Source organism: Mesoplodon mirus (assembly GCF_964341445.2).
Source record: "Mesoplodon mirus genome assembly, chromosome: 12".
In the NCBI taxonomy this organism is placed as follows: Eukaryota; Metazoa; Chordata; class Mammalia; order Artiodactyla; family Ziphiidae; genus Mesoplodon; species Mesoplodon mirus.
In genome coordinates this window covers 17,447,361-17,464,458 of record NC_138988.1, presented here as the reverse complement: position 1 = coordinate 17,464,458, position 17,098 = coordinate 17,447,361, and the positions used below count along the sequence as shown (strand labels likewise).

At 44.3% G+C, this 17,098-nt stretch overlaps 1 protein-coding gene across 2 annotated transcripts in view; it reads right to left on the bottom strand.

The window, feature by feature from the left end:
* Positions 1-17,098, bottom strand: part of PDZRN3 (PDZ domain containing ring finger 3) — a 256,435-nt gene that overhangs the window by 149,724 nt on the left and 89,613 nt on the right. The window contains exon 1 of one of the 2 annotated variants that reach the window (XM_082638601.1): positions 4,297-4,441. The exons of the other annotated variant lie outside the window; for it this stretch is intronic. Within the exon in view, the coding sequence (XP_082494727.1) occupies positions 4,297-4,380 (84 nt within the window). The 5' untranslated portion in view covers positions 4,381-4,441. Of the gene's footprint in view, positions 1-4,296; positions 4,442-17,098 lie in introns of those variants that run through there. 2 annotated transcript variants of the gene reach the window in all.

The window sequence follows — 17,098 nt, the reverse complement described above, 5'->3', positions numbered from 1 at the left end:
AAAAAAAAAAAAGAGTGAGGTATACCTCTGTAGTGAGGTTCCCAATAGGAAAAGGATGCCATACTTAAGACAAATCAGGCTGACTTGCAAAGTAGGTATCAGAGGACCACAAGAACCAAAGGAGAGCATGTCCTACACAACGTTCCTTGGGAGATGCGGGGTGCTTCCCTCCACAGCTGTAGCCAGCCTGACATAACCTCGCAGTGGGAGGGTGAGGAATGAGTCCCCAGCCCCATTTTCCTTCCTCACTCTGATATCCTGCAGACCTCCCCATGGCCAAACCCACCTAGGAGCCAGGGAGCACTGGAACTGCTGAGAGGGTTCCCTGAGCATAGAGCAGGGGGGGCAGAAAGAAGGGATGATAAGAAACAGCTGGAGCAGAGACAAGGGGCAGTCCAAGGGACTTTAGACTGATCTGTAATGTTTCCAAAATTCTCAAGAAGAATGTGGTCCTGTGCTGCTTGCACAGTTCAATATTAATATGAAAATAGGTAAACGTCATCATTTAATTTGATTTTATAAAATGGAGATACCTCTAGCTCTTACAAAACTGAATTAGGTAGCCCCCGCCCAGGCATGTCCCAGGAGCCCTAAGTGAGCAGTGTTACAATAGAAGAAGTTTCACATTATGTCAAGCTATATCTGTATCAGTGGTTCCCCAAGTGTGGTCCCTGGACCAGCAGCATCACATGACCTAGGAACGTGAAAGAAATAGACTTTCAGGCCTGACCCCAGGCCTACGGAATCAGAAACTCTGGGGTTGGGTCTCAGGGAGAGCGCTGTATGGGATACGGTAGGGCTGGAGTTCAAGGACAGATGCTGCCGGAGCCTGTGAGCCAGAGCTGCCATGTACAGGAGTACAGGCTGTACACTGTACAACTGAAGGAGATGCTATTCACGCAGCTAGGATGAGAAGAATGGTGCCTCCCAGGGTTGTGCAGTGCAAAACCTGCATACTATACCTGGCAGTCCTTAAAACAGTGGGAAACTCACAGAAAGATTTTAACAGAGGGAAGACACGATCAGATTTGTCTGTGAAAAGGTACTGCTGGCACTGGGGTTATCTAGGAGAGGGGCAAGGAGGAACTACATCCAGCCACTCTGTCCCATGTATATCCTTGGGGTTGTTTATGAGCTGCATTAAGAGTGAACTAAAGTAAAGACATCTTAAATGGAATTCAAGTTGTCCTTATAGCCAAACCTCAAAATCAGACTACAGGATACTTGGGTCTAGATAAGCAGAGGGACAGGGGAAAGACAAAGGAAGACTTCAGGTTAATTTAGCACAGAGAGAGACACAAACACAAAGAGAGAGAGCAGGGAGGGGTGAGGAGAGAGAGAGAGAGGGAGGAAGGGAGAGAGAGAGAAACCGAGGGTTGAGAGATAGGAGGAGAGAGTTGGGGGGTGGGGAGAAGTGGACAGAGGGAGAGGGACAGAGAGGGAGAAGGAGGGAGGGAGGGAGGGAGGGAGGGGGAGAGAGGGGGAGGGAGAGGGAGAGAGGGAGAGAGAGAGAAAGAGAGAGAGGGGTGGGGTGGGGAATGGAGGCTGAGAAGAGGCAAGCCGGTCTTGGTGAGGAAGACATGAGCTACTAGGCAGGCAGTCTGAAGAAGCCTGAAGCCAGAAGCCAGGGTGCAGGTCTAGCTGGGGATACTGATCTGAAAGCCATCAGCACCTGGATAGTAGTGAAATTACAAGCACAGAGAAAATGACTTGGAGGGAGTATGTAAACACTGGAAAATCTCTGCTGGGGACCGAGCCCTGGAGAACCTCTACCTTTAAGCAGAACAGGCTGGTGAAGATGTGTGTTGCACCTAGCTTGGAAGCTAGGGGACTGGAAAAAGCCAGCAGGGACACAACCAAAGAACCCTTGGTAGGGCTTCCCTGGTTGCGCAGTGGTTGAGAGTCCGCCTGCCGATGCAGGGGACACGGGTTCGTGCCCCGGTCTGGGAGGATCCCACGTGCCGTGGAGCGGCTGGGCCCGTGAGCCATGGCCGCTGAGCCTGCGCGTCCGGAGCCTGTGCTCTGCAACGGGAGAGGCCACAACGGTGAGAGGCCCGTGTACCGCAAAAAAAAAAAAAAAGAACCCTTGGTAGGGAAGAGTCAAGAACTTAGTTCTAGAGAGACGTGTCAGCAAGAAGACAAAGAAGGAGACAAGCACGGGGCAGCGTTGCCCATGGACTTTGTCCCCCGGGAGCATCCTTCTGTGGTCAGTGTACCTGCAACCCCATCAAGCCCCCCTACCCCTGCTCAGCCTCAAGAAAGACTTCACGCTTCTGGACCTCAGGCACAGCCGCCCCCCATTCCCCATTATATTTCTCATTTCTGAGGAGCTAGAATCAGCTGAGGGAAGATTCGCCAAGCTTCAGAGCATCACAATGTGCATCTGGGAGAGGTGAGCTGGCAGATGGCACTGGATTAAAAAGTCGCTGGGTTCGCTCACCGCTCTGCGGTCTCTGAATGGTCTCTAGCACGGCAGTGTGGAATCAGGAACTCCATCGCGTGACCTAAAAACATGCGTGTCTCTCTGAAAAGACTTTGCACCTCCTACAAGACACTGAGGGGGAATGTAGGGCAGTTCTAGAGGGTCCGGGACTCTAGAAAGCCCACCATTCACCAGGAGCTTGCTGGAATCAATGATCGCATGCAAATCTGCTTTAGGTCTGAAGTATTTTTCATGTTGCGTGGCCACTGTTCATGCAGAAGTTTCTACCACTTCCACCCTGCTACCTCACCCCTCTCTCCAACTAGACTGTAAACTCCTTGGAAACAAAGATCACCTTACTCATCTCTGTATCCTTACTGCCCAAGGCGTAGCTGCCATGCAGCAGTCGACCCTCAAAAACATTTGTTAAATAAATGTGACGGGAAGAATGATTTGCACAAGGGTTGGTCGCATGTATACCTCTTCATTTATCTCAAGTTCTAAGACTTAAGTGTGTAAAGTAGGGTTGACAAACTCAGCCTGTAAACCAACTCTGGCCCATGTGCAGTTTTTATAAAGCTTTCAAGCTTTTAAATGACTGGAAAAAATATTTTGTGTGTGATGTATGAAATTGAAATTTCTGTGTCCATCAATAAAATTTTATTGGAACCACAGCCATATCCATTTGGTAATGTCAACGGCTGCTTTGGGGCTATTTCAGTATTGCTGGGTAGTTGCTACAGAAATGGCACAGTCCCAAAAGCCTACAATATTTATTCCCTGGCTCTTTATTGGAAAAATTTGCTGACCACTGATATCCAGCAACACTAAATGAGAAGATAAACATAATAAATTCATCAGAATATGAACTTTCTGACAAGTAGAGTTCCTTTCACTTTGAGACTTTCCAGTCACTGGCACGAAAACAAAAGACATTTGAACATGAGGCATGAACATCAAAACATCTTAGTAGTGCAGGGCAGCAGGCTCTGGACTCAGAAGGGCATGCATTTAATCAGTATGCTATGGTAATGTTTAACAGGTTACTTACTTTCTAAACCTCAGTCTCCTCAGCAGTAAAACAGACACAAAGATAAGACCTCTACTCAGGTAGTTGTTTGAAGAATCAAATAACGCAGTGTATCTTTACCTGTTAACCTGGTATCTAACATTTGATAAAAAGAACTATAATACTTTTCCTTGTTGTCTTTGGAGGAATGCTTCACTTTGTGGAAAATGTGCTCTTTGATATGTGTCTCTGACATGAATTATTCATATCAGACTGCAGTTTTTGTGTTTAATGATCATAATATGAATTGCTACTCTAGGACCTAGCTGCTAACTATGAATTCACTCAAACCTCAACCACGGGTGTCTATATGAAAACTTAGATTCTTGTGATAGAGCAAGATGTTCTAGCCAATGAAATACGACAAGAAAAAAGCAATAAAAGGTAAGAGATATTTGAAAGAGAGAATTAATTCTCATTATTTAGACATGAAATGATAGACTTCAAACAAAAAAAACCCCTTAGAATAAACCTTAAAACTGTTTAAGTAGTTATGAATTACAAAAGCTATATGTATGTGTGCATATATATGGATACATATGCATGCATAAAGATATGCATATATACACACATATATACATACACATGCACAAATATAAAATATCAAACAGCAACTGAAACAAGTAGTGATTCTCTGCAGAAAAACAGTGTTTTACTGACATGTACAAAAGAATGTAATGAAAGAATATGAATTGTAACACTTCAAATCAGTGAAAAATAAGACCACAGCAACAGAACAGTTGGTTAAAGGTCCAAAGAGAAATCTGGTGGCATAACGACAGGGATGGAAGGGCTTAAAACAAACCTCAATCTCAGGATTACACAGCGGGACAACACAGCCCTCCCATTGCTCAGATGTTGGCCAGTGCTTTCTTGAAGCTGCTTTCATTTAGGAGTGAGCAAATGCAACTGGCAGAAAGGAAGTAGGAGGCTTTTCAAAAAGCAGCAGGAAATGAACAAGTAAGGAACACATTCACTGAGATCCTGGCAAAGGATCCAACGTGTTCTGTAAAAGGAGTTTGGAGGCTGTGAGTCAATTCATTGGACTTAAAACCCAAGACGGAATAGTTTCAGTATTGTGGACTATATCTTTCGGGCAGATACCAGAGGGCACGCTTACCCTTCACTGGAACCTTTCTGTTCACCAGACTTTTTTTTTTTTTTTTTTTTTTTGCGGTACGCAGGCCTCTCACTGCTGTGGCCTCTCCCGTTCTGGAGCACAGGCTCCGGACGCGCAGGCTCAGCAACCATGGCTCACGGGCCCAGCCGCTCCGCGGCATATGGGATCTTCCCGGACCGGGGCACGAATCCACGTCCCCTGCATCGGCAGGCAGACTCTCAACCACTGCGCCACCAGGGAAGCCCCACCAGACACTTTTATTCTGGGAGTCTGGGAAACATTTTTGGACTAGAAGGGCTGATTTTTAGTTTAATATAAAATACTGCAAAAAGAAGACAGGGCTAGATACCACCATCCCTTCTTATAGTCAAGGATGCAAATGTATCAAAATTTCTGGAGACTAGAAAACAGTGAAGCTGGGAGACCAAAAAAAAAGGAAATTTAAGTAAAAGTAGAAGTATGTACATATTTTTCCTTCTTATAATACAGAACTCCTTTCTCCTACAGATCTTCAAAATCCGTCTTTAAAAAAAGGCTTAAAAACTTCAGTGATGCGTATTACTGCCAGTAGCCTAAAAGAAATCACATGGAGATTTCAAGTTTTCTCTGATTAACAAATTAGCCCCTCTAAACACACCAAGTTCTGAAAAAGCCATGACCTCCGAAAGTAGGCTGTGACCTCCATGGGCCACTCATCACAGGCTGCCAGTGCTGGCTGCAATGTGGTCAGGTGTGCCCTTGGGGATCAGAAAACCTCTTTATTAAAAATGAAAGAGAACTTGGTCTTCTCTTGTTGCTTTGATGTGAGATCAGCAATTTCTAATAAAAGGGATTTTTTTTTTCCTGAACAGGGCTACAGAACCAAAATCTGAATTTAGAAGGGTATGTTTTCACTGGCAAGCTCTAGTTTAATTAATTTCGATTTATAAAGGAATAGCAAAGGTTAGTGACACTGTTACCCAGGCATGCAAATTCAAAGTGAACATAATCCTAGTTTACATTTTGGGAAAATAGCCAGCGTGTCTCGGGAGGTGAAATGTACCAGAGAGGGACAAAAGATATGTGATTTCAATAATGTTTTTTAAAGAAATGTTGCCTCCTGTGGCAGATTCGAAAGGTATGGGTAGGCACGGAAGGTTTCTTCGTGAAACCTTTCTGGTGGTCTGCGTGACGTTGCTCCATTAAAAGCAGAGCAAATAAATTAGCATTCATTAATTTTATGCATAGCATATTCCAGCATTTACAATTGCGATGCTCTTTTGAGGGCTTCCTTGCTCAGAGTTATGACTCTGTTAAATCTTTTTTTTTTTTAAGAAAAAGAATGTATATAAAGGCAGAGGAACATCATGTTTTATGAACATATGTCAGGTTCTAAGGAACCAAGCCCCATAAAAGACCACTAAGGAAATATTTGGAAGCAGAACTTCAAAACTTCTCCTTCCTTCTGTTTTCCCACATTTGGGAGTGGGGAGGCGTGGCGCAATGTGGTCAGTTATAGGCGTTCATGAAAAGGCTGAATCTCTTTCATGTTCATACAATTGAACGTATGTAATAAAACAGAGAAAACACTAAAGCCACAGAGGCAGCTGCAGAATCTTTACTCAACTGATTGTGAAGAGATTTTAAGCTCAGAGTAGTCTTTACCAATAACCTTGGTCACTCATTTTGAGCAGCTACTCTATGTGAGTCCCTCGTATCCAGATTTTTCCCACCTCTAGACTTCAGCGTGATGTCCCGCCCCCACTGAATCCCTCTGCTCCCCACTTGTCACTTGGCTAACTGCAATTTATTTCTAGAGCTCAGCTCAAACATCACCCCCTCTGAGAGGCCCTCCCAGATTCGCCCCTCTCACTTGGGTCATCCTGTTTATTTCCTTCATAGTGCTTAGTGCAGCATGCTGTCATTATGTTTGCTTATTTTCATCCTTTCTCTACTGGACTCTGAGCTTCCTGAGGGCAGAGACCCTCTAGGCCAGTAGAGCACAGACATCATAATGTCATGGTTAAAATGCAGGTTTTAGATGTGGACTGTTGGGTTCCAATCCCAACTCCACCATGCCCTAGCTGTGTGACCTCAGCAAGTTACTTAACCTCTCTGGGCAATGATTTCTTCCTCTTATGTGGAGGTAGGGTTAAGAGTACCTACTGCCTGTTTTCCATGGTTAAAATCCAATGTGATGATGCAAGTAAAGCACTTAAAATGACCCCTGGCACATAATAAGCACTTCATAAATGAGCACTATTATTATTTGCCACTGTATACCTAGTGCCAAGTACAGCTCTCATGCTGAAAGGTGCAGCATAAATACCTACTAAATTGATACACTTTAATATAATTATATCAGAGTATTCTCACAACAATCCATGAAGTATTTCTACACCCACTTCACAAATAAGGGACTACAAAGATTAGCAATGCCTTTCTCAAAGTTTCACAGCACTCTGGAAACTTCTATCTCCTGAGCCCCAGCCCCACCAGCATATAAACTGAGGACATTATCTCCACTGCATTTCTCCTGGGAGGGTTTCACATCCACCTGTAGTGGGCAGGGGTGGTCAGAAACAAAGTACATACACAATAAACCTAGTAAGAACCAATCTATACTCATGAAACAGTGTTTATTTGATTACAAAAATGGTGTGATGTGGATGCTCTCCTGTCTGGTCCTACAAACCCTTTGAGCCTCAGTTTTTACCTTCTGTGAAATGGGGATAATAAAGATGAAAGGAGATAATATATGGAGAAGCCCTTGCATAGGGTCTGGCATTAATCAGGTGCTCAAAGTGAGCAAAGTAGCACCTGCTACTCACTTCCTTCTCCTTCCCATAGGATGTGAACCGGGAAATGATTTTTAAGGCCATAAGTTACACTTTATCCTAGATCTCATTAATTCAATGTTGAGAAACCATCAGAAATAGCTATTGTGCTTTCAAAGAACAGGGCGGCTAAAATGCTGAGGTCCTTGAATTTGCAATAGATACCATATGAGGTTGGGCTATTCTTCCTAAGAGTTTCTAAGCTCTCTTTACATAAAATAAGAAGAATCAAAAATTCCAAATCTGGGGCATAAAAAAAAATCATACATTCTGCGATATCCTTAGAATTCTTTGACTCATGAATAAAGTTGTTTCATGGAAAGTGGCTGTCTTTCTTTGATCTAATTAAAGAATCTGCCCACTCCTAATATTAGAAGGATTTTTTTTTTTTTTTAACCAGAACTCTAGTTAATGGGGACTCAGCACTGGTACAAGAAAGACAAGGAGAATCCTAAATAATCATGGTTCATGTCATGTCCCAGACCACACAAAAAGACCACTTGACCTAAAAACCCAATGACGGAAATAAACCCCCGTATACCTGGGTTGGGCAAAATACAAACAACAGACAACTCTTCTCCCACGATGAGCAGAGGGGTCAAGCTCCATTCGTGAGCCATCCTTGCAGGCAGCGTCCACAGGCTTATGTCTGCACACAACTGACCTGGACAAATCACTCATGCTGACTCAGAGCTTTGAAGGTCAAGGTCAAAGGGCAGTGGGCTCTGGGGTCAAGGGCCACCCACCACAGACTAAAGAGGCCGCGGGCAAGACCACTCATTACGGCTGTGGTTGGTTGCCTTGGATCCCTCCTGGCCTAGACTTGCCTAAGAAGCGGGTATTCTTTAGCAGCAGGTTTTAAAACCTGCTGGTTAATTCTTCAAACACCCAGTCCTGCTTTCTATCCAGTGTGTTCAGAAGGTGAAACTGAATGACCTCCCTTCTGAAGGTCAGGGAAGCTTGCTAAGGAGTTTGCAGACTACTGCTGGAGGGAAAAGCATTTCAACTGGAATAATGGCCAGCATGGGAAGCAGCAAGCAATTATCAATAAGGATTAGGTAAATGCAATACGCAGGAGAGCTCTTGTTAAAGTCAGACAGGATAACGTGGCCCCAATATTACTCCAAGGAGGGGCAGAGATGCAGGAAGGACTCAGATCACTCAGAAAGCTGACCGTCTTTCACACATAATCATGAAGTAATGTGGATGATTCCAAATTCTGCTGACTTAAACCTTCAATGCCATTCCTCACTCTATTTCTGGCTGCATCCTTAATTTTATTCACAGCATAAGAGGGCCATGTAGTGGGGACCAAAACAAACAGCAGAAAGTAACAAAAGGAAGCCATGTTCACGGACTAGTGAAATAGCATGAAACAGAATGAGGATTTTGCATGGGACTGGGGACCGTAAAAGGACTGTACGTCTTGCACACAATCTGACACTGAGGTCATCAATGCCTTTTGGAATAGAGAGGAAGAGGGATGGCCATGAGGAAAAGTGGATATTTTTAGTCTCAAGAACCTTTTTGAAACAACAGCTGACAGGAATTGCTTTAAAACCTTGTAAGAAAGAAATAGCTAACCCAAAGGGAGAGAAAACTTTCTGACCAACCTATGTTCACTAAAAGAGCTCTAGCAAGAATAATACACACTTAAAAATATGTAAGAGCTTTTTGTTTTGTTTTATGTCCCCATGGCTAGAATGAGGGCTGCGGAATGAGGATTTGGACCTGGGGTCCATGAGTGCAAACACAAATTAAGCACCTCTGCTGGAATGGATTATACACAGAGACTTTCTACCTAAACTGGGCCTCATTTATTATCCTACTACATGAGGACTTAAAGAACCTTACACACGTGACCTGAAGGGCTGCTGGGAGCTCTGACTCCTTGTTCAGGACCTGTAAGGCAGAGACCTTCGAAGGGCTCTGATGGTCGCCTCTGGCCCTCGCCACTGGCAGATCAAAACGCTCATCCAAGACATGAAGACAAAACTGAACTGAGGCCAGGGCACAGACCCATCCCTAGTCGGGGACGCAGACAGGTGGCCTGTGGTCTCCGTTGCGTGCTGTTCACTACACTCATTCCCCACCCGCCCTGTTATCTCACACCCCTGCTCGTCTGCAATGCCACCTCTGGTGCCCGTCGCCCCTCACCTCACCCAATACAGCTCAGACCGTCCATTTCCAGTTCAAGCCACCAAATGCTGTCCGTCCTCTGCAAAGCAACTTGTTAATAAGCAAGGGGGCTTTAGGGATGGGAAGTGGAAAAGGAAGATACAGAAACGGTATGACAGAGCCTGTCCCCAAGGGGATGGCAGGGTGTTGGCTGGGAAAATAAGAAACCTTTCTTTTTTAAAGATGCCTAGGTCTAACTATATCATCGTGATAGTCTTACTCATTAATTCTCAATTAAAAAAAAAAAGGAAAGAAAAAAAAAGAGGAAAAGAAGAAAAGGGAGGAAAGCAAAAAGGAAAAAAGAAATGAAATGAAATAAATGAGGCCTGGTCCTGACTTTCCTTACGGAACCTGGGCTGCTTTCTGGTGATCACATCCCTCTTTCCACAAGCCAGCTGGTCTGCCTTCCTGTCTATATCACATTAAAAATGAGAAGCAGAAAGAGAGAGGAAGTGGAGGGGGGGAGATTTGTACTCAAAATCTAACAGTACGGAGAAGACCGGAAAAAAACACAAAACATAAAGTTGTAGATGTGTGAACTCCCAAGTATAGTTTGGGGCTCCAAAGAGTAAAAGAAAAGCACCTGATGCAGTGACCCCTCTCTGTTCTGCCGGGAGAGTCACGGCCATTGGAAAAGATTTGCATTATAGCCACTATCTGTTCTTTAAGACAGCAGGAGAGTAAAGTAATATACTTTAAGAAGAGTTTCATCAAACTAGTACTATTCAGTGCACTCCTGGAAAACGTTTTCATTCATTTCCTGACAGCACAAGATCAGAACTGCCATGCTGCCTCAAGAACTGCTCAGGCCGGAGTGAATTAATCAACAGGTGAAAATAAATGTTTCTCTTTGTGTGTTTGTTTTCTCCAGACACAGGAGTTCAGAACATCAACCAGGCTGGGTTGCCTAATCCTGCCACTTCACTAGATGCTCTAAACTGGGCAAGTCATTTCATCTGTCTGTGCCTCAGGCTCCCTATATGTAAACAGGGGAGAGTAATAATACCCTCCTCATAAGACTGGTGTGAAAATGAAATGAATTCATGCACAGCAAGCCCTTACACCAAGGCCTGGCACATAAGCTCTGTAAGCGTTAGCTGTCAACATCATCATCATCATTATTAGCATGATTTCACTTCTCACCCTTTCACTTAAGCATAATTCCTTAAACGTCTGATAACCACCATGAAAGCCTAATGCAAAGCCACAGAACACAGAATCTCTTTACACTCTGGGGGTCAAAGTTTGACCTCACTGCAGAGGTTCTATTCAACCATACACCCTACCAGCCTGAAGTGAGCTTGGAAATGCTGGAACAATGACCACAGAGATGTCTAGAGAGGTCTGGTTCTTTTACTGGGCACAGTGTAGACACTTTTTACAACTTAATACTAGCGCAATAAAAATTAAGTGGTTACATAAGACCTCTACCAAATGACAAAAACATGATTATTTACTGGTTCCCTACAAAATCCTTCAGAGAAATGGATGCTATAATTGAGAACTAGTTATTAAGAATCAATAACCTCAAGATCAATGCCAACACAGTCATGTTTTTATGAAAACCAAGGTAATTCTTAGTTCCTTGAGAATTAAGGAAGAAATCAAAATAATCGTCAAAGTGATCTCGTAAAAAGTCTTGCTATACCAGGTTATGCCAAATCTGGGTCTAATACAAGAACCAAATGGCCTACAAAACTGTAGCTGTCATTTAAAGCAGCATGTAGACCATTAAATTGTAGTGAGAAAAATATAGATTAAATGTCACTTTTTAAAGTAAATTTAAGCCAGAAGTCTTAAATTTATTTCTCGGGGAGAAAATCATGGATATCTTTGATTTATAATAATTTCTTATACACCTCAAAATGTAATCAATCAAAACTTTGGAATTTTAAGGAAGAAATGTCATGAATTCATTGACTGGACCAGTGTATCGACTGACACCACTTTTGTCACCGTACTGTGAAAACTTTAGCAGGTTGTGATGAAGACCAGATAAGGGATATAGCTTTGAAGAGAAACAAGTCAGGGAAATGCAAAATTTTATTACTGGACTATAATTTTTAATTGTCTTTACTCAATCAAGAGCGCTGATTCTGTCCCAAAATATGTTTGGTAATGAATTATCCTGTTTGTTTTGGAACAACTAAATCCTGCCTTTTCTCTTAATTTCTCCATTGTAAGCTTTATGCCCTATTCTATTCATGGTACTACTACAATGTTCCCCCATTCATAATCTCTGTCATTACCATGTCTGCCTTTGTTATACTGAGAATGACTTGGATGTGTATCTATTCCCGCCCCCACTCAGTGGATGACTGTACGGGCTGATCTTCTTGCCTGACCCAGTGTCCCAACCCCGTCCCCGAATGCCGTTTTTCATTAGTTGAGGACAAAGCTGCACTGTCAATCAAACAGATAGCCTCCCTGGAAGGAGGCACCCCTCTTCTTCAGTCAGGGGTGTACAAGGGGTTAGCTTTCCTTGCTAGAGCCAAACACATCTCAAGGCCCATATGTAGCCTCCAAACTTCTCAATGCCATACAGAGAAAATATACATGCTGGCTCAGTGAATCCAGTCAGCTTAATGTCTAGACTGGGTGTTGGTAAGAGCTGAGGTACCCTCAGAGAGCAGGCAAGGCTCTACCATTGCTCAAGAAGGAGAGAAAGGAGCTCGGTGCACACATTCTCCCTGCGTGAAGCCACCACCCCTCAGCTCCTGCTGGTTGCTGGCCTTGAATGGAAGAGTGGGGCAGATACAATGTTTTCAGACAGTCTCAATTTTCAAATAAAGCCAGACACCCAGACGTCTCTGTAAAAATCTCTGGATTTTTAAATGTTGGCAACAGATTCCAAACATTTTTAAACACAGTGGTCAATAAGCCAAATACTTCTTTTAGCCACATCCAACCTACAGCCTGCCAGTTATGGAGGTGAGTCCCCCTAAAGGTCAGGCAACCTGAGTAATCATTTCCATCTCGACAGTATTTGCAAAGGACCAACAAATAATGAGCACCTACCATGTGCCAGGCACCATGCTAACTGCTTTCCATGAGTCACCTCATTTGGAACCTCATTACAAACTGACTGTAATATCGTTACCCAGGTTGAAGAGATAAACAAAGATGCTTAGGAAAGTTCAGACCTTGTCTAAGTTTTGATAGTCAGGCCGGGGCAGGGTGCGAACTTGAGTCTGTATGACTTTAAACCCTACCTACTTCCCACTGACCCACAGGATCCACCTAGAAACGATAGTAGAATAAAGCAGACCTTGCAGGAGGGGTTTACTGTGCCCTGGGGAAACAGCTGAGGTGGCATACGGATGTCTATGTTATTTGTTGGGTATCCAGTACCAAGCCTGCTGGTTGGGGGTCAGTGGTTTAACGCGGTCACCTAAATAGGGACAAGTAACAGTGTATCTGACCACGTTTCAAATTTATGATTCAGCCCTACAGCGTGATGACTGCTGGCTGGTGTGCTTCTGGCCAGAGGAGGTCAGAAACCTGGCCCCTAACTAGATTTGCAAGTGAAATCACTCTTAACAATAACAATAGCAACAACGATAATAATTTTTAAAAAGGCAAACCAGAAAAAAATTTTTAGAAGCCTTTACTCAGTGACACTTCCTTATAGCTCGAGGTTTCACATTTAACAAGTTGATTTTAATCTTCTTATTTCAACATCAAAGAAAGAAAAAACATTCAACATCAAATGGATCAGAAATGAAGTCTTTTACAAAAAAAATTCCAGTAACCTCATGCAGCTCTCTTTCCTAATTACATGAACTTAAGTTTCCATATTCCTTAATGCTTACTTTTGGCAAAAATTAAAGCAAAAGCAACTGAATCCAAAATTAGTGCACAAGCCAGCTGCGACTTGTATTTGCCTTAATTTGACTTGACAATAGAGCGATTGTGAAGGATACAGCTTCCTCCCAAATCTTTCACCTCCACCCTCTCACTCTAACCATTTTTGAGAACAAACCTCCAGTTATTTATATAGAGCTGCACAACTACAAGAGTGTTTAACCGTGTATCAATCCACTACCTATTTGCAACCCCAAGTGGAAAAAAAAAATTGAGAAAACATCTATCCGTGAGTATATTATAAACTCAAAGGGCAATTTTTTTATTCAAAAAAAAATAGCCTGGAATTGTGTGCGGCTACATTCCTGAATGCTTTATGTAACACGAGTGGCTTACTGGAACTGCCTAGGTGACACGTGCCACACAGCAAAGTATCCACTAAATGTCCATAGGAACCGCCGCTCTCTGTGAAAGGCATGGCTACCTCTGTAGTAGAAGAGGGAAGTTCTTACAAAGAACTTGCTTATACAACGTGAGAAGCCCAGGTGAGAGACAACCAAAGAAATCAGCTGGGCACCCCACGCCGCACCTTCTACTCCCTCCCTCTGGAACATCGTTCACCAATATCACCTTCATCTCCTCCGGGTTTCTGTTTCCATGTCGCCTCTTCCACGAGGCCTAACCTGACCCAAGAGCACACTTAATGTATGGAAGCCCAAAACATACATATTTTTAAATAAAGTAATATACAAGTCATAGTTCATTAACAATCACGCCCACTAGAACGTAAGTGCCTCAAAAGCAGGTCTCCTGTGTGTCTCAGTACCTACAACGATGCCTGACAAACAGGAAGCAGTGTCTGAATCAGTGGGTCAGTGAAGGCCACCCCCTGGGTTACTGGGCAGCTAAGCCAATTCCACTGGCCAGGCTGCCGCATTCGTCCAAGTTCAGCCAAGTCTCTGGTGGACCTTCAAGATCCCTTTCTCCTTTTTTGGATCCTTGGAGGGGGATTCTGCCTAGTTAACCGTATCTTTTACGTGTTAATTTTATTTTAGCTCTTAAAAGGGCACTGGTGAAGGGAACAGACTCATTCCAGTGGCCTCATGAGATTGGATGTTGTTGGAGAGGAATATATTTACGGGAACCCAGGAGAGACAATGACCAGGTCTCAGGTGGCTCAGAAAATTATGAGTCAATGGGCTTCCCTGGTGGCGCCGTGGTTGAGAGTCCGCCTGCCGATGCAGAGGACACGGGTTCGTGTCCCGGTCCGGGAAGATCCCACATGCCGCGGAGCAGCTGGGCCCGTGAGCCATGAACGCTGAGCCTGCGCGTCCAGAGCCTGTGCTCCACAACGGGAGAGGCCACAGCAGTGAGAGGCCCGCGTACCGCAAAAAAAAAAAAAAAAAAAAAAAAAATTATGGGTCAAGACTGACAAGGAGTCTGTGAACCTCAAAGCAGGGGCTCCTAGGCCTTGCCCGGGCAGCCCTGGAAGCTCCCGTTTTGCCACACTTGTCATATATTTCCTATTTTTCTCCTCACTTCTTGCAGATGACACCTTGTGACACCAAGGATTCTTGGTCACTCTACGGCAAGGAGGATCAGCAAAGAGTGAGCAGTGCATGTCTATCCCTCCCCCTAGCATGTCCTTCAGTCTCCATTGGCCAGTATGGAACCCTTCTAGCTGACAAAGGGCAGCCCTGAGGAAATCAATCTTGCCTCGCCGAGAGCAGCAGGCTCTACCATTGCTCAGAGTATTTGCTGCCCCTCCTTGTCCTGGTGACGGCAGACTCACTCATGTCACTCACCAGGGAAATGGACTGGGAGGGAGTGTGGCCCTTCTGAGCAGGAGATTAAGGACCATCACCTGGCTCTGCACCGTGTCTTTCCCTTCCCCCTTGAGACCAGCAACGTCCCAGGTGGTAGTGGGGCACTCCTTCAGCCTGGGTTCTGGAAGGCTGAGGATCTGGAAGAGAGCTGCTGCTGACCGGAGAGGACTACGTCACGAGAGCAAGAAATAGACGCCTGTTGTTGTAAATGGCTGAGATTTTCAAAAGCTGTTACTGTAGCAGAGCTCAATCGGCGCAGAGTGATAATGGCTTCACGGTAGTAATTAACTTCCTCACACTCCAATCCCTTCTTAAGACGTGTGAAAAAGGTCTCGTTCATGCCATAACAGTAACCAAAGCTTCCTCTTTCTACGTGGAATGGAGACTAACCAGAGCATCGGTAACGCAAGCGCCCAGTAACGGCAAAGGCCAACATAGGCCACCTATCCGTGTCCCCAACCCTACTCTTGATGCTTAAAATACGTTCGAAGTGAAAGCAAAAGCCCTTGGAAGAAATGCAAACAGACATACATCCACAGAACTGGCTTCCTGGGGAGAAATTATCTTGTGAAAGTTTCACCTGACAATTCACATGGGCAGATGGTTCCCTATTGGTCCAGAACTGGAGTAACCGCACGCTTATAATCTGCATTTCTTCGACGGTCTACTGTTGTTACCTACGGTGTAGCCCTCACACCTAATGTGCACCTTGAAGGCGATTACAGAACAGTATTTATGGTGCACCCACATGGGTGGGACACAGCACAAACAAGCGAAGCAGACTCCAGCTATGCTGTGGAATAACTCAGCTCAGGATTTAACTGCGGGGACAGGGAGAATTTACAAGGATATGAACTGGGGGTTTCTCCATAATTATATATTATGTAATATCAATATAAAAGGAAAAATGATATGATCTAGACAGATACACACAATTTGATACATGTGACTGAGAAATAAAAGCTAGAAGTTTTCTTTGATGCTCATTTGACTTTAAAAAAAATCCATGAAAGTACTGTAATTTCTTTCTCTGGGTCACTTTTGCTCATGGTAACCAATACAAAATGTCTATGGCACTGCACTCCACAATAAGTCATTTCTGACGTCACAGCATTTACTATATTTAATGACTCGCAGGCACCACGTGTGTACCCCAGAGATGTTTAAAGTTTCATTAAATCGGACTGATTAATAAAATCTCAAGATTCACCACTCCCTATCAAATTCTCTTGGGAGTCCTTTCCGCTTGCCTGCAAGCTGGGGTGCCCAGATGGAAATGGAGGAGAAGTGCCCAAAACGGGACCCCAGAAGTGAACTGTGTGGTGGTCCAGAGCTGCTCGGACAATCCAGGCATCACTTCTGCCCGGGGGGACACTCCGAGAATGTGGTTTGCCAGCATGACAGATATGTGTCATTCAGGATCATCGGCCATGCCCACTGAAAACATACTCAGACACATCTGAAACCTCTGTGCCCTCGCAAAGATTTCCAGCTGCTTCTAATCCTGAGCACTGAGCACTTATTTTAAGAGACAAAGGTTTCTTTAAGCCAATATCCATAATTTAGAGACTGGAAGGAGGGTCTGTGTCTAGAATGCCACACATGTTCTTCAGCTGTCCCTGTCCTTAAATCCCCCACGATGGCAGGTCTCTACACAAGGAAAACATGTTTTCCACACTCAGGAACCACTGCATCAGAGACCAGAAAGGGGATGCACCCAGAGGGGAATACGGCCATGTGGCCCTACTTCTGCTGGGTGGCAGAGGTAGAGGACATGGGGGTCTTGATCTCTCCAGGAAACATCTTATGCTGACAGAGGATTTCTCCTACAGGACAAGAGTCATTTTCATTGCACAGCATCCC